We start from the raw sequence: 23,695 nt of genomic DNA, 5'->3' as shown, positions 1-23,695 counted from the left end.
AAACAAACGTCTCCTCCCAGCCAGGCAGCTCCCAGCTGGAAGCCTTCCCTGCTTCCTTCCCGGCCTCCTGGCAGGGAGGGGATCACGCAGATCCAGGGCTAAAAGTGCTGCCCCAAAGCTCCCGTCCCTCCTCCCGCCTAGGAGCAAGGTGAGGATGCCAAAGCAGCAGCTTCATTTCCATTGCAGTACTCATGTTTGGTTGGTTGTTTTGTTTTGTTTTTTTTTTTTTCCTTTTTTAAAGTGTCTTAGCAGCACAGAAACCTCACAACGAATCCACCGAGTGAACCCATCCACTGCTGCGTGTACGCAGAGGAAATACATACTGACAAACCGCGTTTATAGCCAGATATGCTCGTGATGCAGACCTAAAATATACACAGTACCTGAACATATAGACATCCACATATACACCCAAAGTTCAAACCCCGAGCTGGGAGTCAGCGAGGAAGGAGAAGCGTGGGTTTGGGGGTGTGGGGGGGGGAGGGGTGCACCAAAGCTCCTGGAAACACGGGGCAGCAGCGAGCCCCCCCCCCCCGGTGGCCCCTGGTGGGCGTAGTGTTGAGGGGCTCCCTGCCCCGTGGCTGTGCTGGTGGGCAGGGAGCCGTGGCTCTCACCATTCACATTCATGCAGGGGAACGCTGGAGGGCTGACGCGGGCGAGCGGTGCTTGGTGGGTTTGGTTCTGGGGAGGTCCAAGCCAGCAGCAGCAGCAGCAGCAGCAGCAGCAGCAGCAGCAGCTCCCTTTGGCTGCAGCGGGTTAGGGGTGAAAATAGCAAAGGGAGGGCTGGAAGTGGTGCTGAGCCCACTGCTGTGCCTACGGGACAAGCAGGGACGCTGGGCAGCGCTTGCAGCCCTGCCAGTTTGGCCACAGGAAGTTTCCTCGCGTGGCTGCCATGAAATAATTGCATTGCCAAGGTCTTTCCCGGCCCCCAAACCCCAAGACGTTGATCCCACGCGTGCTGGGGAAGTGTGGTTTCCCACCAGCCCCTTGCAGGGATGCTGCTGCAGGGTTCTCTGCTCCCAGGAGCTGAATTGCAGCTGGCCCAACGCAGCCACAGATCTCCAGTGCTGTCAGAAATGGAGGCAGTGGTCCCGCTCCTCCTTAAAGACCCCGGCCACGCTGCGTCAGCTGCCTCTCACATCCCAACGTGGAAAAGCCAAAGCTTATTTTCGGTGAAGCCTATTGACCTTGAAGGGCCACCCTGACCATGAACACCTCGGTTTGCTTCCTCTGTTGAAACCCCAAGGCCGTTGCTTAGTGTGGTCGACGTTTGGCGTTCTTCCTCCAAAGTTTGCTACAACGCTCCCACGGTTTAACCGACTTCTCCTCCCAGTTTCTCCATCGCGTGGAGAAATCTTCCCCATCGAAGCCGAAGAAAGCACCTGGAGAAGCCAGCAGTGCCTTGTGCAAGGAGCACCCGAACACGCAGGGCATGGGTATGGTCTTACAGGCCTGCACTGGTGGGTTCTGCCTGCTTTGGTAGACTGGGTAAGGTCCCAGCGTGGCCAGCATTGAGCCGAACCAACCCAAAAATCAGCACCGCTGATAAAACTCCTGGGACGCCGGGGTCCTTGCTGCTGACAGAAGGTGTACGAGCGTTCTTCAAGTCATGGCAGTGGCAGTTAGAGCTGCTCCCTCCCAACCCACGGCAACGCTTCGGCCAACGCGCAGCCAGCGTGGCTCGGCGCTGCTGGGGAGAGGAAGGATTTGCTCGGCTGCGGAGGGGAAAGCGGGAGGTGGGCAGCTCCTTGCTCACAGCCTCGTAGTCGAGCCGAGGGAGGGGAGGGTTGTGTTGAGTTGTGTGTGTGTGTGTGTGTGTTTGAGCACCTGGAGATGGATCTCTCTGGCTATCGCAGCCGGCTGAAGCTCTCTCCCACCGTGGCCGGTTCCGAGGCGGCTCCCACCGCTCTCCGTCCTCAGATGGTCAGCAGGGGGATGCAGCCCACGCCCACCCCTCCCTCGTGGCACACCATGGGAGCCATGAACGTCCAGCGGTTGGTCTCCGGGTCGTACATTTCCACCGAGCTGAGGTTGGACTGTCCGTCGTAGCCCCCGACGGCGTAGAGGCGGCCACAGTTTGCGACGAGGGACACGCGGCTCCGCCGGGTGTTCATGGGGACAATCAGGTACCACTGGTCGGCCACCGAGCTGTAGACTTCGGCGATGCTGAGGAAGCCGGAGCCGTCGTAGCCCCCGCAGACGAACATCTTGCTTCCCAGCGAGGCGGCCCCGTGGCGGCAGCGTTTGTTGAGCATGCTGGAGACCGGGTGCCAGGTGGCCGTGTGTTGGTTGTAGTACTCCACCTGCGGACAAAAGAAACGGCGCGGCGTGAAGGGGGGAGCTCCCGGCAAAGGACGGAGACATCAGACACTTTCATCTCTCCGGGATAACAGCGTTTTCACGCAATCGTTTGAGTTGGAAGGGACCTCTGAAGGCCATCTGGTCCAGCTCCCCTGCACTGAGCAGGGACACCCACAGCTCCACCAGGTGCTCAGAGCCCCGTCCAGCCTGGCCTTGTTTCTTGCTGTCTTACCTTCCAGTTTCATAACGCTGTTCAACTTAATGAGTTGGGTGCCACCAGCCACAGAAAATGCAGCTCCCTTGGCCTCCCTCCCCTTTTATCAGCTTCTGGGCTGAGTTTGAAAGAGGTACAGGAGCCTCAAGCTCCACCAGGGGAGGTTCAGGTTGGATATTAGGAAAACTTTCTTCTCCAAGAGAGGTGATGCACTGGCACAGGCTGCCCAGGGGGTGGTGGAGTCACTGTCCCTGGAGGTGTTCAAGAACTGGGGAGATGTGGCACCGAGGGACGTGGTCAGTGGGCATGGTGGGGGTGGGCTGGGGTCGGACTTAAATTATCTTAGAGGTCTTTTCCAACCTCAACGATTCTACAATTTCTAGATAGTAAAATTTTCCTCCAGCACGCCCTAAACCAGAAGCAGCCAAAGCTGTCAGACCCAAAGGGTGTGTGCCCAAGCTGTCCTCAAAGATCCCTGTAAGTGAGGCTCCCTGCTCTCCCAGGCTGCAGACTGCAGTGGTTACAGGAGAAGAGGAAAGGGAAGGGGAGCAGAGAGGAGACCCCCAGCCACCAAAGCAACAACATTTTGTATCCCCTGTGATTCTGGAGAGACCATTACATGGACCCCTCCTGCAAGAACTTCAGCACTGCTCCAAACTCATCCAATTCAGGAATGAGCTGAGACAAGCAGATTTGCAGTTCTTGGCTCCGGGGTCCTTCAGCCTGCAGACAATCATCTGCACTTGATCTGCTGGGCGAGGTGGAAATACTTATTGCTGCTCCCTGCAAATCCCTTAATGACAACTTTCTGCGGGCAGCGCATTCGCGAAAACCCAGTTCAGACACTGCTTCCTGCACTCCGGGATGAATGAGCCTTGCCTGTCCCACACTAAATCCTGCTCCAGGGGATGTGCAGAGAAGCAGCGCTCACACTGCATGGACTTACACTGTTGAAGATCTGCAGGCCGTCGTGCCCTCCCGACACGTAGATCCTGCCCTCGAAGACAGTGACGCCAGCGGCGCTGCGGTTGGAGCTCATGGGGGTCACCACTGTCCACCTTGCCAAGAGAGGGCAGAGGTTAGCATGGCAAGCAGCTGCTCCACAGGCTGTCACAGCTCTGTTGGCTTTTCCAGAGCTGGCTTTCAGTACCTCTTCCCTTCACTACTTACTGTATTTAAATCATTGGTTTAGTTTGCTTGCACCAAGGCAAACTCCTGCTGGGAGGGACACCGGACAGAATATAAACGCTTTGCACCTAACTTCATGACGTTTATTTCATCGACAGGGCTCTATTTTGCTGTGCATGGCACATCCCTGGCAGCAGCAGGAGGAGAAGCTGTAGGGCACACAGAGCTCTTACTTGTTTGTTTCTGGAGAATAGGATTCCACGGAGTTGAGCGAGGAGTTTCCATCATATCCGCCGCAAACGTAGATCTGCCCGTCCAGCACAACCGTTCCCATGGCACTGCAACAAGCAGCAGAACCACCAGATGGTTTGGCATGGTGTTACAGCCTACAGCGTGGCCAATCTGCCCAACCTGCCTCATGTGTTGTCTACAGTCACCAGCTTTACAACGCTGAGCCTCCTGGGGGGATTGATTTGGGGTTTGACCACATAGCCACAGTCACGGGCCGCAGGGCCTCTCTAGGACGAGAGGTGATGGTCTTAAGATGCACCAGGGGGGTACAGATTGGATATCAAGAAAAATGTTTTCTCTGAAAGAGTGGTCAGGCACTGGCACAGGCTGCCCAGGGAGGTGGTGGGGTCACTGTCCCTAGAAGTGTTCCAGGACCATGGAGATGTGGCACTGAGGGACGTGGTCAGTGGGCACGGTGGGATGGGCTGGGGATGGACTTGGTGTTATCAGTGGTCTTCTCCAACCTTAATGATTCTGTTCTATGGCCAGGGGCACTGCCACACAGCCTCAGGACACACAGGAGGTGCTGTCAGATGTACAGCTGGTTCATTGAAGGTGCCTGACCCTGTTGGAACACCATCAAGAAACACCTTCTAAGCTGCCTATTTGGGTCCAAAAAGCTACCAAACGGGATGCTTCCAGTAAGAGACTAGAATCTCACTTTTGAAAGTGAAGCCAAAAAAAACCTCTTTCTAGAACCCTGGAAACACAATTCTCAACGACAGAACCTCAGCACTACTTCAAGAGCCAAGGGATTTGTATAGCAACTGAGATTTTCCTATGCACAAGGGCATCTGACACCCATTCTGCTTGGCTTCGGCATGGAGCAACTCAACCACGGAAGAGCATCTGCCTCTCATCGTGGGAAAAGCTCCCAGGAACTTCACTGCTATGGAAAAACTGAGCTTTTCTGCCACATATTCTAAGTGTGGGTGACCTCACAGGATGGAAATGATTCTAGGAATTTAGATGAACTCTGCCTCTGAGCCACACTTGAAGCTTTGGCTAAGAACCAGAACAGCCAGGACTTGTTTCCGTGACATGCCTCTGTGGAGCAGTGTGGCACCAGCAGTCACAAGGATGCCATCACTGCGAGCCTCGTGCCTCAGATTTCCCCTACTCAGCCTCTTGCAGTGCACTCTTCCCAAGCAATCCACGTCTCAGACCACAACAAACAAACCAGGCCAACCATGATGATAAATAAGCACTGCAAAGCTTGCACAACGGCGAGCAATTTAGCAGCTCTCAGTGACCAGGCATGAGCGCCAAGAAAACCACAGCAAAACCCATGGAAGCCAGGAGTATGTTTAAACATGGAAGCGGCCACCGTGTTGTGGTGGGGAGGACAATGATCACACAGCTTAATAGGTGGCTTATCAAAATAACAGAGGCTGTGCTCCCAAACCCAACCACAAAGTGATCCCTAGGGTGGTCATGTACTGTGGCAGCTCTGGTCAAACCCAAACACCTTTTGCTCAGCTGTAAATGTCTCTGTCCGGGCTATCAAAATCTTCCTCTTTCCAGCTGTGATTCTCCTGTGCTTTCTGGTAGGGAGAGATGATCCTAGCAGTGGCCAGAGATGGAAAAACAGGTTTATTCTGACTCTTAGCAGTGGAGAATTTCCTAACTGTGCTCACTGGTGCTTTACCTACCATCTAGTATCACAGTATGAAGAAATGGAGATCTGATTCCTTCCCTTGGGACTCTAAATCCTTACAGATCTCACAAGCAGAATGTTACCACGCTCTAATTTTAGTTTGACTTCACTCCTTTATGCCATCAGAACTAAAAGACCTCTGTAGTTTACAGCTCACACTAACTACTGCTCAGCTGCTTTTTACTTGCCAGTGGTTCTCCCTGTAAATCAGTGCTGTATGGCTGAGTTGCTGACAGTTTTCCCCTCTCACCAGCAAGAATGAGCACAAGTGCCCCGAACGTGGTCAAGCAAACCTCTCCTCCTTCCATATCACTCCATTCCTCCACTCCTCGCTTTTACCCCTCCAGCTCCAAAGCTATACACGTAGCGAGCCTACATACCTTCGCTTGCTGTTCATGCTTTCCACTTTGGACCAGGAATCCATCTCGGGGTTGTACACCTCCACAGTGCTCAGCCTCAGCTGCCCGTCGTAGCCCCCGATGGCGTAGAGCAGCCCGTTCACCACGGCGACGCCGACGCGGCTCCGCGCCGTCGTCATGGGCTGGCACTTCTCCCAGCGGTTGGCAATGGGGTCAAAGACTTCCACCACGTTCAGCGAGTCACCTGCATAAAAATTTGCTACTCACATTACAAATGGGGAGACCCATCCTTCGGCCCCTGCGGCGCGGTGAGAGCCGGGAAAAGTTCGGCGGTGCAAACCCTGCCCGCACCCTGTGCAACAAGGCTTGACGAGTGCTAGGCTGTGGGAACGGGGCCTTCTGTAGCCTCGAAGGGGCAGCAGAGACCTACACTCTGTCACATCTGCTGCTGCTTCTGCTTTCTGGAAAGACAGCTTCCCTCTAAGTCACCCAGTGTCGCGGTGTGAAGGAAGAACGGCCATCCCGTAAGGCAGCGCCCAGCACGGACCCATTAAGCAGATCCTACCTCAGTGAGCCATGCTTCAGCAGGTTTTTAAAACCCCAGTGGACACTCCCCACGTTATTTCTGGCTCCAGCAGATTGTTTAGTGTTTTCTGCCCTTTCTCATACTTTCAGTAGTGTCACACCAGTGCACTGCGTCTGCAGCTGCGATCCAGCAATCCCATCAGCTTCAGCTTAATACCACCAAGTTCTACAAGTTGGGAGGGGCATGGACAACCTTCTCAAAACGCTGGCTCTTTGAGATACACCAGAACAGCTGTCCTAAATAAGCCTGACCTAGACAGAACTTCTAGAGGGAAGATGTACTATGGGTACAACCACCTGGAGCATTACAGCCCAGAGCGCTGCACAGCAAGGAGAAAACTGTTCAACACTTCACTTGAGGTCAGATATTAGGAAAAATTTCTTCTCCAAAAGAGTGGTAATGCACTGGCACAGGCTGCCACCGTCCTTGGAAGTGTTCCAGAACCATGGAGATGTGGCACTGAGGGACATGGTCAGTGGGCATGGTGGGATGGGATGGGGTTGGACTTGGGGATCTCAGTGGTCTTTTCCAACCTTAACGATTCTATGTTTGTATGAAGGTGAAATGGGATCTTCATGATCCCGTAGTCCTACTCAGCAAACTACATAGCTCTCTTCTCCGTGGGGAGGGGATGTGCAAGGTACCTGCTGAGTTAAGTCCTCCAACAGCATAAATCAGTCCTGCAATCGATGTACAGCACCGAGGACGGGTCTTGAATGCTGGGAGGTGCGGTCGACGCTCTGGCATGAGGTGATAATCTTTTGCCTCATCCACTAGATCTCTGAAACCGAAGCGAGATATTTAAAGAGTTTGGTGGATGCTGGTTCCCCCCGTGATGAAAGCTGACTGTCTTAACTCAGATTTAGGTAACTGACTTTCTGCTACCGTGGCCAGCTCTTCTAGAGTACAACGTAGCCCTGCTGCCAGGTTAAAAAAGGGGAGGGTGCTTTGCATTTCGCTATGTGAGGTACTCTGTCTCACATTAGGAAAAACTGCTTCTCTGAAAGAGTGGTCAGGCACTGGCACAGGCTGCCCAGGGAGGTGGTGGGGTCCCTGGAAGTGTTCAAGAAACACGGAGATGTGGCACCTGGGGACACGTTCCAGACGACATGGTGGGGATGTGTTGATGGTTGGACCTGGGGATCTTAGAGGTCTTTTCCAAACTTTCTGATTCTACAGAGAATTTCAGACTCCAAGACTGCTAAACCACGCTCCTGCTACCTCCACTGATGCCACCACCCACCCCAAGGTCCTCTGACCCCACGTCCAGGCCTCACCTGCATTTGTGGCAGCAGCGCACCAGGTCGTCCTGCTGAACTCGGTCAGTGAGAAACTGAGGCCGACAAAGGGGCAGGCGGATTTTGGAGAGGAGCTCAGGCAGGAACAGCTCCCTCTGGTCTCGGTCATAGCGTATCCACGCTAGCGCAGCTTCAAACACCTGCCAGAACAGAGGCAAGGGAAGCTGAAGTTGGTTTTGTTTGTTGCTTTTTTCCCCAAGTTCCTCCTGCTGCCAGTTGTCTGATGGAAAAGAAACCACATATTGACAGCGATCTTCTCCTGATCTCAGATGACAGTTTAAAGACAGAACAGTGATGCTCTGTGCTGCACCAGGGCTTTGGCACTGCTTGCTTTGCCTTGACTTAGTCTGCAACAACAGTGATCTACTCCTGTGGTACACTGAGCTGGTCTCTCTAGGCTCCCTCCACAGTCACTGGAGACACAGATCTCATCCTCATACCATTCACCTGCCCTGTTTTGGATGGCTACTTTGCAGTAAGATGCATTGTGTTCCTGACTTGACATTACAAAGGGAGCCTGGTTTCTTGGAGACATGTGCTCTTGGTTCACAGGACTCTCTCAGTTAAAACTTGAGCTGGGCTGTCTGTTGGGCCACTTCAAACAGCTCTACTGAAGAAGCCCTCTCTTACCCTACGTGCAGGCAGTGGTAGGACTGCTTCTTAGACACCTCCTCAGAAGGAGCAGGACAGGTTTTCTGGCTCAAGGACAGACTGTTTCTCCTGCACTGACAGATTCTCAAGGCCGCTGAAATGTCCCAGAGTGGCTCAGCCTGTCTGGAGGAGCCTCTTGATGGCAAATTCAGTGGAATATTCATCATAAAATGCTCCAGAGCCTTCTCCTGGCCTGGAATACGAGCCTGTCGCCTACACCCTCTGAGGAAACAAGTGGCTCTGCTGAGAGCTGTACCCACACGCACCTGCTCTTCGGACTTCACGTTGAGCTCATCCCGAGAAACGAGCTCCAAGACATCCTCAAAAGGCAGCGCCAGGAACTCCTCGGACATGGACACCTCCACGAAGTGCTGGTGAATGAAGCTGTTGGCAGCGTCGTAGAGCACTGCGCACATCATGGTCTCCGCAAACTGCCGCACGCCCAGGCAGTTCTTGGGGTGAAGCCTGGGAAGGGGAGGGAGAGCAAAAGCAATGCCAGTTTAGCTGAATGATGACAAAATAGCGAGCAGGTTCAGGGCAGCACGGCGAGCATCACGGGGTATGTGATGCTGTGTGCTGTTCCAAGTACAGCTTGTTAGAACAACATGAATGAATGCACCTACACAGAGACCTGATCCACAGCAGACCCAAAAGATGGAAACCACGACCTAAAATCTCCCCTTAAACCTGCCAAGCAGCACTGGGCAGGCTGCTGGCTCTGCTCTAAGGTCACAGGTTGTCAGTTTGGGGGAAACGTGAGGCCCTGCCCAGCAACCCCTCTCCCACACCTCTGGCTCCTGGGCTGTGCAACTCTGTAATTCCAGTGTTGGACAAAGCTGCATTCAAGCACACAGCACAAGAAATGTAACCAGCAGACGTGGGTTGTAAGTATAAATATGACAGAACAGCACCTGTTGCATCCTCACAAAGCCATTTCCTGATGTGAAGGAGGTTTTCTCACCAAAGATGCTTTTGCAGCTGGAGGTTACATGGTGAGGAGCACTGCTACAGATTGGAGCTCCCTGAGCACAAACAGCTCCACAGAGCTGCTCAGCAGCATGAGCAACTGGAGAAGGTGATACTCACCACATGCAGGTGCTCTGCAGAGGCAGCTATGTGACCTGGACACTTCTGTCCCAATGAGAAACCCTGCCCAGCACTGGCATGTCACTGCTCAAGAAGAGCCAGCAGTTGTGTCGCTTTGTGGCACTGATCAGCAGATACTGAAGTACGTGCTGTTCACATGGGGAAACATTGGGGCCCAGCTGTTGGCAGCAGTGTCCAGATGCAGGCAAGGATGTGAAAGCACTTGTACTCACTTTGGGGCAAATGCCTTGATTTAAATTACTGCCCTGAGCAATGCACAGGGCTGGTGGAGGGGGACTTTTACACTAGGACGACCCTCAAAGCTCACATAGCTACTATGCAAAGCTCTGCCTCTTGCATTCCCAAGCACTCTGATCTATGCAGGCCCAAAGCTCACGCTTTTGCATTTCTCTTTGACATTTTAATTAGTCTGGACCCGGATTACACTTATGCAGACCCTCAAGCTGAGCTCGCACAGTTTTTATATGGGAGACAGAGCGCAGCTCACAGCAGTGTTCGTTCTGGCTCTGCCCCTGGGAACTGAGACAACAGCCACAGAGGGCCTGCTTACAGCACAATGCACACGAAAATATCCCAGTCATATTCCCACATAAGAAAGGGAGCTCAGTGTGCATGCTCCAGCTCTTCTGAATGGAGAGAGTACACCGGTTTTCATGTTAATGAGTGACAGCCAAGCACTCAAATCCAGGACTTAACTCAGAATGCTCCATTGCTCCAGATTTGGGAGAAGTGTGGCAGCCAAACTTCTGGCAAACCAACCTTGTTTAACCTAGATCTAGCTACCTAAAGCTAGCAGGGGCTCCTAAATCAATACTACCCACCTCTTTCCAGCTTTGTCACACCCAGTACCCCAAGTAAAATGGCTTTGAAAGAAAAATGAATACTCTACAATCTCATACAACCTCATTTTAAACAAACAGAAACTCAGGATTCACGTGGAACAGTAAATTGGAACATCCTGAACACAGATGAAACAAGTTTTTCTCCCCAGCCCATAGTTCTCATTCTATTCAGATGTGATGTAACAGCTAGAGGAGGCACTGCATTCAGTACGTGTGTTTAATCTCCCACCATGGAATACAAAGAGCAGCTGCAGAGAAATCACGCTGGGGAGCGAGGGGGAAGCAAAGCACATCAGGTTCCAGGCACTGCCTGAAGCTGTGTGGTAGCTTTCCAAAGAATAACCCTGCTTTTTTTTTTTTTTTGCTTTCCAGATCATGCTGCTGGAATGATCTTACAGCCAAACATCATCAGCTAGAGGACTGGAAAAACTGGAATCAATTAACTCTGCCACTGCTTCCTATCCAACGCTGGGTCTGTTTGTTCCTCCCCTTCCATACAGTCAGCAGCAGGGAGGGGAACTGCTGGGAGGATGGGTTTTGTTAATGGAGAGGCAGCACTGTGCTGGGTACCTGGTTAATCCTGAAAAAGGGAAATGTTCGCTCAGTTTTGCTGTAGATACTAATTCCCACAGCTGGCCAAGGCCTTATACTGTCCCCAGCTGCAGCATCTTGCAAACATTGTATTTGATATGCAAGGAGAACAGTGAGCCTCAGGAGATGGAGACCTTCTCATCACGTTGGGCTTATCCCAGGCCACAGAGATGACATCTGCTGCAGAAGGCGAGCAGCGAGCACACCGACTGGCAGCCCCTTACCTCTCTCTGAGGAAGGTGCAGCAAGCATCCTTGATGTTCTGCAGCTGCAGGAAGCTGGCTCCCATCAGCAAAGACTGCACGTTCTGCTGATCAATGGCCAGGTGGCCGTTGTAGGCAAAGTTGATCAGAGCCTCGAGCGCGCTGCACAGCGGGGAGGAAAGAGTGGAAAACCTGCTAAATTCAATGAACCTACAACAGGACACTGCTAACAGAAAACCCCTCCTTGTGCAATTCACAGAGGGCAGGCTTTCAAGGCCTTTTCCTAAAGGACTAAGTCCTGCAAAGGACACATCATCCTGCGCAGGTGCCCGGGGGATTTACCTGGGGTCCATCCCCTGCATGACGATCTCATCCTGCTTGCACTCCATCATGTCGTTGGTGAACATGGCGTGGAAGTAGGGGATGGAAGCTGCCAGCACGATCCGGTGCGCGCTGAATTTATGGTCCCCCACCTAAAAGGAGAGGAAAAAAGGTAGAAGGAGGGAAGGTCAGCACCATCCACCACCGACCACGCAGTCCAGGTGATTCCCTGCTCCGCCAGCCCGAGGGCTGAAACACAATTTCAGCGTGCAAAGAACACACTGTGTCTTTTCAACTTGAATTTCTGAATGTGGTTTTCAGCCTCCTAATAGCCACTGTGATGGCACTGCAGTTCCACGGACAGAAAGCCAGTCACCCTCACCAGAACCTCATCCACTTTAAGCCTACACAGGCTCTGCTGCACCAGCTCACATTTATATCCTCTAAAAGCCTTCATGGAGAGAAGCTTGGAAGGTTCTCCCATCTCCAACCCCACTTCTCACTGCAGATGCTGCAAAAGATTTCACCCTCTGCAAAATTACTCCGCTCTTTGCCCTGATGACTCCTCTTCGTTAGTTCAGAGTTGTTATTTTTCCCCTAATTTCCATGCTAACCTGACTCACGCTAGTCTACACCTATCCGAGCTTGTACAGAACTGCCTTTTTCTCCCACTTCAGCAAGATTTTCCCTTTTGAGCTTTGTTTCATCAGGACAAACAAGCTGGCGCAGCAGGTGCTCTGCTCTCCAGGTCAGCCAAGAATCCTTCTCTTCTCCTCTGCACCTCTCTGCAAAAAGCTTCATTGCCCTTTCATGTCCAGGCAGCTTATTGGCAGAAATGTTACTTGTGTTTGGGGTTTCATGCTTAAATCAAACCCAGTGCCTCGTGTCTTCCTTTAAGCCCAGATCTGTTGCACTCCGTAAATACGACTTGCTGGGAGTTTAGAAAGCAAAATCCTCAGCATTCAAAAAAAAGGAAGAGGAACTGAGCACTACACAACACGTGTAAGCAAGAGGAGGGAATTTCCCCGTCTCTCCCTGCTCTGCTAACTCCACCCCACAAGGAGATGACCATGGCAACTGACCACGATGGAGAAAGAGGCAGGAACAAGGTGACTTCTCGGCTTGGCAGATGGGGATGGTGCTCCAGAGGAGGGAGGGAGGAAACAGAACATAAGGTCACGATGCAAGAGGATGGGTACTGTACAGCAGCGAGCTGTGCAGGACAAGCATGGAAGTGATAGGAAAGAATAAAGATTCAGTTGTCCAACAACAGCTCTGATAGAGCTACAGCAGCAAGTGCTGCACCACAGCGTGGCTCCAGCCCAACTGCAGCACTGACGTTGGTTTAGCAGAGCTCTGAAGCAGCAGATGGGTTTGGATGGGAGCTCCCCGCTGGGCAGTGCAGAATGTGCCTGAGCAGCCACTAAAGGGTGCAAGAAGAACACGCAAATTGAATCTTGCTTCTACCCAAACACAGCTATTCAAGTATCATTTCATCTGGGATTTTCTTGCTCTCAAGCAGCTCTGCAGCATGCCAGCTACACCTGCACATGCTCTGTCTTTGGAGTTCAACACTGCAGCTCCAGAGCTCGGAGCAGGAGCCTTTATGTGACCTCACCTCTCTGATGGATACAAGTAGGATGCATGCATGTCACTCCACTAGCTGCATTTCATACCATCATGGAATCGTTTGAGTTGGAAGGGACCTTTAAAGCTCATCTAGCCCAACTCCCCTGCAATGAGCAGGGATACATACAGCTTCATCAGGTGCTCAGAGCCCTGAATATCACCAAGGACGGGCCAGCGCTTCACATTTCTCCCTGGGAAAGGCAGAAGGGCATCAACCCACAAGAGGCTCCTTATGCTCCAGGTGCAATTACAACAGACTGCGGCAATGCCCGAGCATTTGTGCAGAGCTGTGCTCTCCAAGCAAACCCCTGTGCTCTGATCCCAAGGGTGGCACGACTTCAGGGACGCGCAGCCACACTTCCACCTCACGACGCGATGCCTCCCTAGAAATAAAGCACCTGGTTACTGCAGAAAGCCGTCACTTAGAGGCAGGGAGCAAGATGCCAGCTGGGTTAATGAGAGCTGTCTCATCACAGGGAAGAAATACCTTGGCCTGGGCAGCACCACCCATCCGCTCGGCAGCTCCCAGGGACAGGCGTGTTCCCTGGTTGGGTTTCATCCCCTCATTTAACAGAGTGAGAGCGCTGGGATGATCCTGCACCAGCAAGGAGGGGTGTGAGCTCATCAGAGCTGGTTCTAATTGCTGCAAGAAGAAACCTCACGTCCCCACGCAGAGCTGAGCCCCGCATCCCCATCCCCGCTTCCCTCGTGCTGACCTTGAGGGTCAGGGAAACAAAACAGAAACAAGCAGTGCGAAAAAAAGGGAATCGTTTTTGCTGTCTTAGCAGGGGGAAAGGGAGGATGGGAGCTCTGTGGCTGCATCAGCAAACAGCTGGGCCAGCTGCGTGCTGCCACCGCCACCAGCGGAAAGGTGCCGGGCAAGACAAAACTTGCAATTCTGTTTTATTTATTATTATTATTTTTTTTAACTCGCTCGTGCGATGACAGAAGGCCCCCCAAGGAGATTTATGAGCTGGGATCTCCGCTCCAGAATCCATCATTATGTTTGGAGCATCAACGCTTAATGATGAGTCCTGAAGGAACAGCTCAACTTCTCGCTGCGGGCAAAGGGCAGTACCTGTTTTTCCTGTACGAGGTGAAAAATACCTCTGAGGATGAACACAGCGCGTGCCCCCTCAATCCATCCTTGCCTCTTGTGACTCAGAAAGTGCTTTCCATCTCCAGAGAGAAGCCATCTCCCTGCCTTCCGAACACAGAGCGTGCTCTCCTACATCTGTTGTCCGCCCAGTGGAGTCATGCTGCAGTTTGATGCCAGAGTTTGTGCCCTTCTTGCTGTTGGTTCATAGAACCCCAGAATAATCCAGCTTAGAAGGGACCCATACGGACCATTGAGTCCAACTTCTGTCCACTGACAGGTTTCTGCTTCCCCCAAATCCATCACAGCCCTGCCAGAAGTACCAGCAGAACATTAATTAAAAAAAAAAAAGGGCAAAAAAGGCTTTCTTGGGTTGAGTAACCCCATTCCTGTCCTCACCACGCGCTCGTGCAGCAGAGGGATGGTCTGTTCAGTTCTTGTTTTGATTTTACAGAGAAGCTCTCACTCGGCTGCCTTTGGAACTGACTGCCCTTTCTGTTCAAAGGAATGGTTTTCCTTTTAGCTGGGTGTTTCCATGCAGCTGCACGCGCTCCAGAGGACAACGAACCCTTTCCAAAAGGCAGCGTGGTGCCAAGGGACAGCTGGCACCTCCTGCAGCAGCACTCCCTTCTGCTGACAGGGTTTCTTTGCCCACCTAATGGCACGGACCAACCGCTGAGGCACTTCTGTGTGCCAGGCTGGCACTCAGCACTCAGCCTCCCACGCTCTGCAGTGTCACAGGACAGGCATCTAAAGCAGGATCCTGGCGGGGGGCTTCAGCTCCCAGCTGAATGGGGAAGCTCTCATTGGCAGTAATAGATCATCCCGTGGCAGCACCTGCGATGGGCTTGGGAATTGGGCACTGCTGTTGAAGTAGCCACAAATCACTGCGTTTGTCTGTCGGCTTTTTAGCGATGGCATCCGCTGACCGAGGAAGAGCAACTGATGCAGTCTACCTGGACTTGCACAACTAAACACCCCGCACAACTAAATGGGAGAGATGGGAGTTTGAAGGGTGGACTGCTCGGTGGATAAAGAGTTGCCGTGGTCGCAGCCAGAGGGCTGTGGTCGGTGGCTCTGTGTCCAGATGGAGAGCGATCACGAGTGGTGTCCCCCAGGGGTTCTCCCTGGGATCAGTGATCTTCAGCATCTTTATCAGTGATGTAGATGGGATCGAGTGCACCCTCAGTGAGTTTGAGGATAACACCAAACTAAGCAGTGCAGCTGATGCAATAAGAAGGGAGGGATGTCATCCGGAGGAACCTGCACAGGCCCGAGAAATGGATGCACATCAACCTTATGAGGTTTAACAAGGCCAAGCACAAGGTGTTGGGTCGGGGCGATCCCAGCTATGAATACAGACTGGGAGAAGAGCTCACTGAGAGCAGCCCTGCACAGAGAAGGACTTGGGGTCCTGATGGACAAAATGCTGCACACGAGCCAGCAGCGTGCGTCTGCAGCCTGGAAAGCCAACAGCATCCTGGGCTGCATCAACAGAGGGGTGGCAGTGGGGAGAGGGAGGGGACTGTCCCCTTCTGCTCTGCCCTCGTGGGGCCCCACATGGAGCATTGAGTCCAGGCTGCCCAGAGAGCTGAGCGTGCCCCATCCCTGCATGTGCCCAAGGCCAGGGTGGATGGGGACCTGGGCAGACTGAGCTGATGTGAAGCAACCAGCCCACGGCAGGGGTTGGAATGCAATGATCTTTAAGGTCCTTGCCAACCCAAGCCGCTCTGTCATTCATGACATGCTCTCTTTCCTACAATACAGAAGAACCAGGGCCTTTCTTTTATGGCAAAATACACCGTTTTCCAGAAACATGAACAGAACTGCTGCTTGCAAAGCATCCTTCTGACCACAGATACGACAGAACTCCCTTTCTCTAGCTGGTTAATAGAAGGCATGTTCTCCCTTACGTTCCCACGAAATTCTAACAAGCTCCAGGGCACAATGAAGCTTTCTCCATCAAAAAATGGTGTAGGTGTAACTAATGGCAGCTATTGTTTTCGTGACAATACGCTGCAGAGCTGAGATGTCTCTTGAGCCCTCTCCTGCAAAGATCTTTTTAAAAACACACTTCTTTCCCGACATGGCATGACACTGGCATTCCAGACTCAGGGAGGACACTGTAGGAATTAAGCTGGTGGCTTTCAGTTAGGGGAAGTAAATGAAAGCAGCGCAAGCACGCTGTGAAATCAGCTCGCTTGCCATGCACGAGGAAGCCAAGCACAGAGCTCAGTGCAGAAACGCGTGGTTTCTGCTAACGCTTCAGGTTTAATGTCTACGTGGAGTGCTAAAAATATTTGTCTTCACAGAAGGGAACAGAGCCCAGAGCAGCTGAGATGTGGGGGACAGAAGAGAGAAAACGACTTCAGCTATAATCCAAAGCAGCTCCTTACTTCTGCAGGACAAGATTTCCCTAAGATCCTTACTGTGAAGGTCTCATGTGCATAAAAGATTATCTGATTTTAAATCCAGCAGCTGCTACCAGAGAGCTGCTCTGCTACTGGGCTCGTTCTGCTCAGCAATCCCAGGAGCATCCCTGCACATCTGCAGGCACCAGGGGCTCTCAGGGACCCTGCTGGAACCCCAGCCCTTAATGCAGAGCTCCGATAACGCAGTTGGCTTAGTCAAAAGCTCATTGATTTCTCCCAGTAAGATAAAACTAATGGCAGTGCTGGTGGCAGAATTAACACTCGTAGCTCAAAGCCTTGCGTGTAGACAAAAAAAACGATGCTAAGTGTGAAACGCCTTGGGAAGAAAGAGCTCCAGTGAGAACCCGAACGGCAGCACAGCCTGAAAATAGCCCCAAGACCTCCTGAGAAACTGCTTTATATTTACCTCCAGGGGATAAAAAAGGAGATGGGAGCAGAAATCCAACCTCCCCGACTGCATCCGAAAACCCACAGTAAGAGACTGTGGTCACAGCCAACCAGCTCGGCAGGTGACACCTGGAGATGTCACCACGGGCAGAGATGGCATGCCAAGCCTTAACCCACCCCTAAAGGTGGACAAGTGTCGTCACTCCAAGGTGACAAAGCCTTGGGACCGGGGATGATGCCAGCCTTGGGCCATCGGTGGCCACTCTGCTGATCTTGCTGGAACCCCCCGACGTCAGCCAACACCAGACCTCAGCATTTGCATTGAAAACTCAATCTGGAGTAGCTGGAAGACCCACATTTGTAGCCAGAAGCCTCCAACAGCTCCAACGCCCCCCAAAAAGTAGAGAAGCTTCCTCCCCGCGTGTGCTAGGAGCGTTTCATGCTTGGCACTTCCTCGTCACCCACATGACCACAATCAGCTCTGCGATAACACTGATACAGGACGAGGAGAAACACCCAAGTCCCACTTGCACAGCAGAGGATTTTCAGCTGTATTACCAGCACAACCTGCCAACAGTTGTCTTGTTTGTTTCTTTATGCCGTGTTGAGACGGGGTCCGGGAATCTCTGCACCCCGAAAGAGTGGAGCAATAGCAGAAATTGGGCCTTAGTAGCAAAGTCCTGCTTTCACCAAAGGAAAATTAACAGTGACCACAGAATAAAGTGTGCCTCCCTTTTCTCCCTCTGTTTATTCATGTTTGTTTCTTCCGAATCATCCTAAAATTATCCTCTGTGTAAACACTTGAGCTGCTTTGGGGTGCTGCCAAAGGGAGACTGAAAGGGCAGATGCTTGCATGGAGTATCTGCAGAAGGAGCTGACTTGCAGCTACTGAGGAGGCAGGAACGAGAAGGGCTCCTCCAGTCTGTGATCTCAGCCATCCACACGGGGTAGGAGCTTTGGCTCTGGGTGGTGCACGCTTCCTGAGCCTCAGGGAACACACGTGGCTCAGTTATTGCCCAGTGATGCTTTGCTTTCACATGGACAACCAGACCTCTTGGGAAATCTGGGAGCAGATTTCCCAAGGCTGAGCTGGAATAATCAAGAGATCCGACAGAGCCAGGCACATCAGCACTTCTTCCTCATAATCACACGTCTAAACCCTGCTGCCAGATGCTGCTGAGGCTCCTATAGAGCAACACAAATGGCAGCAGCATGGTTTCTCAGAAAGGAGAACCAATTCCACACCTCCCTCTGGATGACTGAATGCTCACCCTGCTTGGCAAGGGGAAATCATTACAACGAACAAGCAGGAGCACCAGTGCTTCCTAATAATGCGAAGCCTGTTTGTACAGCAAACACTTCTCTTGCTGAGGGAATGGTCGAGCCCACACTGAGAGCAGTAAGGAGGCCACCAAAAAACAGAGCCGTGCCACAACAGTGCTGCTGGTTCCTGTTTCAGCTGCGAGTCGGGATGGCAGTCACACCCCAAGGAACCCAGTTGCTGGCCCACAGCAGAGTTGGGCAGGTGTTTTTCTTTCTCAAGCCAACAGTTTAGAAGAAGTAGAGTGAAAACAAGGCAACAGACCCATTCCAGCGCTGCAACACGCATCCGAATCCACTGCAGACTCTTCCAGGCATCAACTTGAAATGCTGCTGCACCCTATCCCTACTTGGGTTCCATGCTCTGTCCCTGCCCAATGATTCCCTTTGCAGGCTCCTGTGCAGGATTCAGCTTCCTCATCCGATGCAGAACGCGTTCCCAAGCAAGGTCAAGGCAAAGCAGCTTTTACGTCAGCCGTGCCCAGCAAACTGACTCTAAGACACCTCCGAAGTTAAGCTAAGAATAATTACCCTCCCAACACGCAGCAGTGCGTGCTGAGCAAGCTGGAGGAGACACCTTGTACTGAGCGATGGCTTGGCTCTCATACAGCAGCAGCACTAATTCAATTGCTACGGGATGCGCCAGCCAGCGCTGAGCAATCCAATTGAAAGAGGCAGAGAGAGGCAGGAAATTCTGACACGATGGCTCAGAGCAGCCAGAGCCGTCCAACTAATGCAGGATTCTGAGGCCATGGTGTCCAAGGAAAGCTGGTCTGCTACTGGAACCAACATGGAAATACACCGCCAGCCCTCTGTCAAACGCATGGCTTGCTGCTGGGATGTCTCCTGGGTACAATTACAAATGATCCTGGTGGTGGAAGAGATTAAGACTCATTTTAAGGAAGACAGAGGCATGCTGTTAAATAGATTTTAAACCTCTGCAGAAATGAAAGGCTCCACACCCAGCCCAGACAGCGAAGGTTGATGTAACAAAATGTAATAAGAAAAAAAAAAAAAAAGAGTGGAGCCAGCGTGGTGCTCTCACTCATCAAGCTGCCCAGCACAGCCACAGCACGCACCCTGACATCTGCCCTGGAGATCTCTTTAAGCCAGATTTTAATTATTCTTCACCTTTTAAAAGCTTTCCCACTCTGCAAGGGAAGACATAAAGATAAGACAAACCAAAAAAAAAGCACTTCTGAGATGGTAAACCTCCAGGTATGAAAACCATTTCCAGTTACTTTTTCAGAACAACACTGGGGTGTTATCTGAGATACTCCAGGACCATGATTCCACCACCTCCCTGGGCAGCCTGTGCCAGTGTGTTACCACTCTTTCAGAGAAGAAATATTTCCTAAAATCCAACCTGATCATCCCCTGGCCATCACCTCTCGTCCTACCAAGAGAAGAGGCTGACTCCCACCTGCTAGAACCTCCTTTCAGGGAGTTATAGAGAGCACTAAGGTCTCCCCTGAGCCTCTTCTTCTCCAGACTGAACCACCCCAGTTCCTTCAGCTGCCCCTCATCAGATTCGTGCTCCAGACCCCTCACAGCTCCGTTGCTCTACTTTGGACACACTCCAGCACCTCAACATCCTGCTTGTAGCAAGGGGCCTGAACACAGAGTCACAAAAGTCACAACCACACGAAGTTTAATTCTGCTAGAACGCTGCTCCCCATCACCAAGTGGTTTTGACAAAGGATTACCTACAACTGCTGTGGTTATTGGCATGAAGTGACACATTTTGGAAGGTCAGTCCAGCTTACGACAAGTGGCCACGTTGTGCAGGAATGGGGACAGAACAACCCAGGTCCTGTGATCCTGGCTCAGGTTTGCTGGGTGCTTCTTTGGGAGCAGGTGAATATTTTTGGGATGAGCTGGCATGGGAATGGCTTCCTGCATGGTTAAACCTCAGGGTGAGCAGCAGAGAGACTGAGCAGCTCTTCAGCCCACAGGATGCTCGGCTCTGACCCAAGTAATCCCACTGCCGTACATCCTGGGTACACAGAACGCTCTCACATCCCTTATGTAGCCCAGCACAGCCCAGTTTTGGGGGGTTCAACAAGGTTATGGGTTGCTCAGAGTAAGAAAGTGGATGCAACGCTTTTAACATAGGGAGGGAGTGATCCCTGCTGCCCTTCCACCAAGAGGAGCCCCCAGCTCCCCTCTTCCTAGCTCCAAAAATGATGAGGAACGGGGATCACTGCTCCCATACTTCTCAGCACCAAAATAGCTGGAGAGGGACCGCATCCGCCTCTTCTCCTCCCTAAAATGAGGGTCCCCAGCTCCCCCTTTGTTTTGCTTAAAGAAGGGGACCCTCATCTCTCCCTTCTCCCCAGGAAAGAGACAAAGCTTCGCCTTCTTCTCACCTAAAGGGTGGACCCTCAGCTCCCCTCTTCACCCCCCAAAATTCAGGCCCCCAGCTCCTCCCTTCCCGGTTCCAAAAGGGATGGGAAGGGGGTATCCTTAATTGCAATACTTCTCACCATCAAAATAGTGGGAGCACTCAGCTCTTGCCTCCTCCCCCCAAAATAGGGACATTCATCTCCCCCTCTCTCTCCCTCCAGAATGAGGGCTCTTAGTTGCCCTCTTTTCCCCCGAAAATGGGGCCCTCAGCTCCTCCTTCTCTTCACTAAAAGGACCTGGGTGGGGGCCCTCAGCCCCACTCCTCCCGCAAAATGGGGGTTCTCAGCCCCTCCCGCTCTCCCCAAAATGGGCCCCTCAGATCCCCCCTCTCCTCACCCAAGGGATCTGGGGTAGCCTCACCTCCCCACTTCTCTTCCCCTAACGGGGTAGTGAGGCTTTCATCTCCCCTCCTCCACCCCAAACGGGGACCCCCAGCTCCCCCTTCTCCCGCCTAAAGGAGCGCGGGGGTCCCCACATCCCCCACAGCCCCAAGCGAACCCCTCAGCCCCCACTCGGAGCCCCCCGGGCCCGCACCTTGAGGGTCACGTCGCACAGCTTGCCCTGCCGCCGGATCTCGCCCATCACGCCGTAGCCGCGGCTGGGCAAGTCGCCCACAGAGAAGTGCACCAGGTCCTCGGGGTCCAGCTCGGGCTCGGCGGCCGCCGCCGCCGCCTCCAGCATCGTCCCGGCCGCAGCACCGCGCTTCCCTGCTCCGCTCCGCTCCGCTCTCGCTTTCGCCTCCCCCGCGTGCTGACCCCTCCCGGCCGCCGTAGCGCGGCCCCGGCCCCGCGGGAGGAAGCGCCCCGCCTCCCGCTTCCGCCTCCCTCCTCCACTTCCGCTGCGGCGGCCGGAAGCGGGGGTTGCCATGGGAACAGTGCACGCAGCTCCGCGCCGCGGGAGTGGGGCTGCTGCGGCTTGGCCTGGCTGAGGGGGGGTACAGGTAGGTGCGGGCCCCGCAGGGCCGTGTCACCTCGTCCTCTGGGCTCTGCCACCCGTCAGGGCCGTGCCCCGCTCCTCAAGGCCGTGTCCTACCCAGAGCTCTGTCATCACCTCCTCAGGATCTGTCACCTCCTCTGGTCTGTGTCGTACCCTTGCCCTGGGCTGTTCCCCTCTCCACCGTAGGGCCATGCCATCCCCTTCTCAGGGCCGTGTTCCCCTCCCCTGCCAGTGCCCCATCACCCTCTGAGTGAAAAATTGCCTCTAATGTAATCTCCCCTCTTTTAGTTTAAAGCCGTTCCCCTGTGTCCTGTCACTATCCACTCGTGTAAAAAGTCAGTCTCCTTCCTGCTTATAAACCCTCTTTAAAAAAAAGGCCACAGTGAAGTCTTCCTGTAGCCTTCTCTCCTCCAGGCTGAACACCCCCAGCTCTCAGCCTGTCCCCCATAGGAGAGGTGAGTATCTCCATGCCCTCCCCTGGGCCCGCTCCCACAGCTCCAGTTCCTCCTGTGCTGGGGTCCCAGGCCTGGGCACAACGCTCCATGTGGGGCCCCACGAGGGCAGAGCAGAAGGGGACAGTCCCCTCCCTCTCCCCGCTGCCACCCCTCTGTTGATGAAGCCCAGGATGCTGTTGGCCTTCAGGGCTGCAGGCGCACGCTGCTGGCTCGTGTGCAGCATTTTGTCCATCAGGACTCCAAGTTCTTCTCTGCAGGGCTGCTCTCAGTGAGTTCTTCTCCCAGTCTGTTTCTGTTCATAGTTGGGATTGCCCCGACCCAACGCCTTGTGCTTGGCCTTGTTAAACCTCATAAGGTTGATGTGCATCCATTTCTCGGGCCTGTGCAGGTCCCTCTGGATGGCATCCCTCCCTTCTTACTGCATCAACTGCACTGCTTAGTTTGGTGTTATCCTCAAACTCACTGAGGGTGCATTCGATCCCACTGTCTATGTCATTGATAAAGATGCTGAAGATCACTGATCCCAGGATGAACTCCCAGGGGACACCACTTGTGACCACCCTCCACCTGGAAACAGAGCTGCTGACCTTCTGGCTGCCCTTCTCCTTTGAGCATTTATTGTTCAAAGTGGGAGGGAGTTTAGAGTGGTGAAGCAGCCACAGGCATGTCTAGCTGACCAACAGATGTGTAGTTTGCTTCCTATTGGTTCATACTGGTCACAACAACCCCATGCAACGCTACAGGTGTTGGTCGCACCCAGGCACTGGCACAGGCTGCCCAGGGAAGTGGTGGGGTCACGGTCCCTGGAGGTGTTCCAGAACCATAGAGATGTGGCACTGAGGGACGTGGTCAGTGGGCATGGTGGAAGTGGGTTGGAGTTGGATTTGAGGATCTAAGTGATCTTTTCCAACCTTCATGACTCTATAAACACAAGATTTTCACCATGAATTGACAGACGTGTGAGTTTTTTTCTTCTGGAAACCTTAAGATCAGGTGCTCACTAGGAAATAAGAAATTCCATCTTGTGTTCCCGCAATGATTTTGCTCTGCAGGGGTAAGGGGAAGACAAGCTTGTGTTGCTAGATGCTAATAGGACTGAGGCACAAGAGGAAATTGTGCTCAGTTCTCTGAGCAGAACAATGCTAGAAAGATTTTTCTGCAATCGTTTGCCCACCGTTGCTTTTAATGAAGGATAGAAACTGCAGCTGAACATTTGTCAAGACTTTATTTTGGAGCTCTACTACTCAATAGCTCCTCTTTTTGTAACCAGTAATACTACAATTCACTGTAGGGAAAGCAATGTTGTGGATTATTCTGTCTTCTTCCTCTCTGTTCAGGATGCATGCAGTAGAAAAGAAAGTCCGTGCCTTTGTGCGAGTCAAGCCAACAGCTCATTTTGCTCAAGATGTGATCAAGTTTGGGCCAGACAACAAGGTAGACAGATAAAAACGGATTGCAAGCGCAAACTGTTTGAGATTTGATTTC

General features: G+C 52.8%; 2 protein-coding genes across 4 annotated transcripts in view; one reads left to right on the top strand and one right to left on the bottom strand.

Moving 5' to 3' along the window:
• KLHL18 (kelch like family member 18) lies at positions 235-21,693 on the bottom strand. 2 transcript variants are annotated; one of them, XM_021386356.1, is made up of 10 exons: positions 21,354-21,693; positions 11,571-11,701; positions 11,250-11,390; positions 8,752-8,950; positions 7,814-7,974; positions 7,181-7,317; positions 5,972-6,209; positions 3,877-3,981; positions 3,462-3,573; positions 235-2,303 (listed from the first exon to the last, which is right to left on the bottom strand). In XM_021386356.1, the coding sequence occupies exons 1-10, from the start codon at positions 21,684-21,686 to the stop codon at positions 1,917-1,919; spliced, it is 1,944 nt and encodes a 647-aa protein (XP_021242031.1). In that variant the 5' UTR covers positions 21,687-21,693; the 3' UTR covers positions 235-1,916. The 2 variants fall into 2 exon arrangements, with proteins under 2 accessions (XP_021242031.1, XP_021242032.1); XM_021386357.1 differs by having other exon boundaries at positions 237-2,303; positions 5,972-6,194.
• Positions 21,653-23,695, top strand: part of KIF9 (kinesin family member 9) — a 22,512-nt gene continuing 20,469 nt past the window's right edge. For both annotated transcript variants that reach the window (XM_021386355.1, XM_021386354.1), the window contains exons 1-2: positions 21,653-21,759; positions 23,548-23,644. In XM_021386355.1, coding sequence (XP_021242030.1) covers positions 23,549-23,644 — 96 coding nt within the window. In that variant the 5' untranslated portion in view covers positions 21,653-21,759; position 23,548. The remainder of the gene's footprint in view (positions 21,760-23,547; positions 23,645-23,695) is intronic.

The sequence above is a fragment of the Numida meleagris genome, chromosome 2 (genome assembly GCF_002078875.1).
Source record: "Numida meleagris isolate 19003 breed g44 Domestic line chromosome 2, NumMel1.0, whole genome shotgun sequence".
Classification (NCBI taxonomy): Eukaryota; Metazoa; Chordata; class Aves; order Galliformes; family Numididae; genus Numida; species Numida meleagris.
Note: the sequence above shows the minus strand (reverse complement) of the source record. Positions and strands in the feature narration are given on the sequence as shown.